The 2,276-nt window shown below is 38.0% G+C and overlaps 1 protein-coding gene across 1 annotated transcript in view; it reads right to left on the bottom strand.

Moving 5' to 3' along the window:
• Positions 1-1,942: 1,942 nt before the first annotated feature.
• The window catches only part of APOA1 (apolipoprotein A1), a 4,958-nt gene continuing 4,624 nt past the window's right edge, over positions 1,943-2,276 (bottom strand). Inside the window, exon 4 of the mRNA XM_073657099.1 lies at positions 1,943-2,276. This exon is cut by the window's right edge and continues 554 nt beyond it. Within this exon, the coding sequence (XP_073513200.1) occupies positions 2,242-2,276 (35 nt within the window). The 3' untranslated portion in view covers positions 1,943-2,241.

Raw genomic sequence — 2,276 nt, 5'->3', positions numbered from 1 at the left:
CAGGTCTTTTTCAGTGACAGTTTTGCCCAGTGTTTTACAATTGAGCATATAATTATACATTTTATTTCCTCTGCCCAAGTGCATTACCTTAAATTTATCCCCATTAAAGCTCATTTGCCATTTATCAGCCCAAGCTTCTAGTTTACATAGATCCTCCTGTAATATAAAATTGTCCTCCTCTGTATTGATTACCCTGCAGAGTTTAGTGTCATCTGCAAATATTGAAATACTACTCTGTATGCCCCCTACAAGGTCATTAATAAATATGTAAAAAAGAAGCGGGTCCAATACTGACCCCTGTGGTACCCCACTGTTAACTGAGACCCAGTCTGAGTGTTTTCCATTAATAACCACCCTTTGTTTCCTATCACTGAGCCAATTCTTAACCCACATACATATATTTTCCCCTATGCCCATTGTTCTCATTTTATGTATCAACCTTTTGTGTGGAACCGTATCAAAAGCTTTTGAAAAGTCCATATACACAACATCCACTGCATTTCCTTGGTCCAGTCCAGAACTTGCCTCCTCATAAAAACTGATCAGATTAGTTTGACAGGAACGGTCCCTCGTAAACCCATGTTGATATTGGGTCATGAGGTTATTCTTCTTCAGATACTCTATCATAGCATCTCTTATGAAACCCTCTAGGATTTTACCCACAGTAGAGGTTAAGCTTACTGGCCTATAATTTCCAAGTTCAGTTTTTGTCCCCTTTTTGAATATTGGCACCACATTTGCTATACGCCAGTCCTGTGGTACAGACCCTGTTATTATGGGATCTTTAAAGATTAAAAATAATGGTCTATCTATGACTTTACTTAATTCCTGCAGTACTCGCGGGTGTATCCCATCCGGGCCCGGGGATTTGTCAACTTTAGTGATTTTTAGACGCCGCCGTACTTCCTGCTGGGTTAAGCAAGTGACATTTAATGGAGAATTTTTGTTATCACTAATCATGTTTTCTGTCATGCGATTTTCTTGTGTAAATACGGTTGAAAAAAAATAATTTATCATATTGGCTTTATCCTCATCCTCATCCACCATTTCACCCAGACTATTTTTAAGGGGGCCAACACTATCATTTTTTAGTTTCTTACTATTTATGTAGTTAAAGAATATTTTGGGGTTATTTTTACTTTCTCTGGCAATGATTCTCTCTGCCTCAATCTTTGCTGCCTTTATTTGGTTTTTACAGAATTTATTTAATTTTCTGTATTTATTTAATGCCTCATCACTACCTACTTGCTTTAGTTCTCTAAATGCTTTTTTTTTTGTCACTTATTGCGCCCCTTACAGCTCTATTTAGCCATAGTGGTTTCCTCCTATTTCTAGCATGTTTATTCCCATAGGGTATATATTGTGCACAGATCCTATTCAGGATGCTAATAAATGTTTGCTTTGTGTAGCTTTATGTCTCAGGATATCGTCCCAGTTTATTGCACTAAGATCATCTCTCAACCGTTGGAAATTTGCCTTCCTGAAGTTTAGTGTCCTTGTAACCCCTCTACTACACATCTTATTGAAGGTTACATGAAAACGTATTATTTTGTGATCACTATTACCCAAGTTACCCCCAACTCGTATATTTGATATGCGGTCTGGCCTGTTGGTTAATAGACCTAAGTCTAGCAGTGTCCCCCTTCTTGTTGGGTCCTGAACCAGTTGTGAATGGTAATTGTCTCTCAAAGTTGTCAAAAACCTATTACCTTTGCCTAAACTACAGGTTTCTGTCCCCCAATATATTTCAGGGTAGTTTAAGTCCCCCATAATAATGACTTCTCCTTGAGTCGCTGCTTCATCTATTTGCTTTATGAGGATATTCTCTGCTGCTTCCATTATTTTTGGAGACTTATAACAAACCCCTATCAGTAATTTATTATTTTTTCCCCCTCCCCTTTTCTCCACCCATGTAAGTGGCAAACAGAGCAAGACGCAGACCTTTCTTTATTCTCATGCCATTTTATGTCTTACAGAACATTTTTTTATCACAAAGTAGCCATACACAAACAAAAATCATGTTCTACCAATGCATTTTATTTTTAGATGGATGTGAAAGATGACAAGGACATGGTCTTGGGGAGAAAGTAATCAGTGTGTATCAGGTACGGCATTAACGCTCACTTTATACTTAGCTTCTCGTTATATATCCTCCTCTAGTGAAGACTATAGAGATTATGGATGGATCAAGGACTACAACTGGAGTACCATGTCATCATACAGTCACTACATGGGAACATTTTAAGCTTGGCTTTGGACAAGTCTAGCCCTCACAG

Source organism: Phyllobates terribilis, unplaced genomic scaffold (genome assembly GCF_046119375.1).
Source record: "Phyllobates terribilis strain yellow unplaced genomic scaffold, ASM4611937v1 Scaffold_12__6_contigs__length_324123572, whole genome shotgun sequence".
Taxonomy (NCBI): Eukaryota; Metazoa; Chordata; class Amphibia; order Anura; family Dendrobatidae; genus Phyllobates; species Phyllobates terribilis.
The sequence above is the reverse complement of the archived record's forward strand: the minus strand, read 5'-3'. Positions and strand labels throughout refer to the sequence as shown.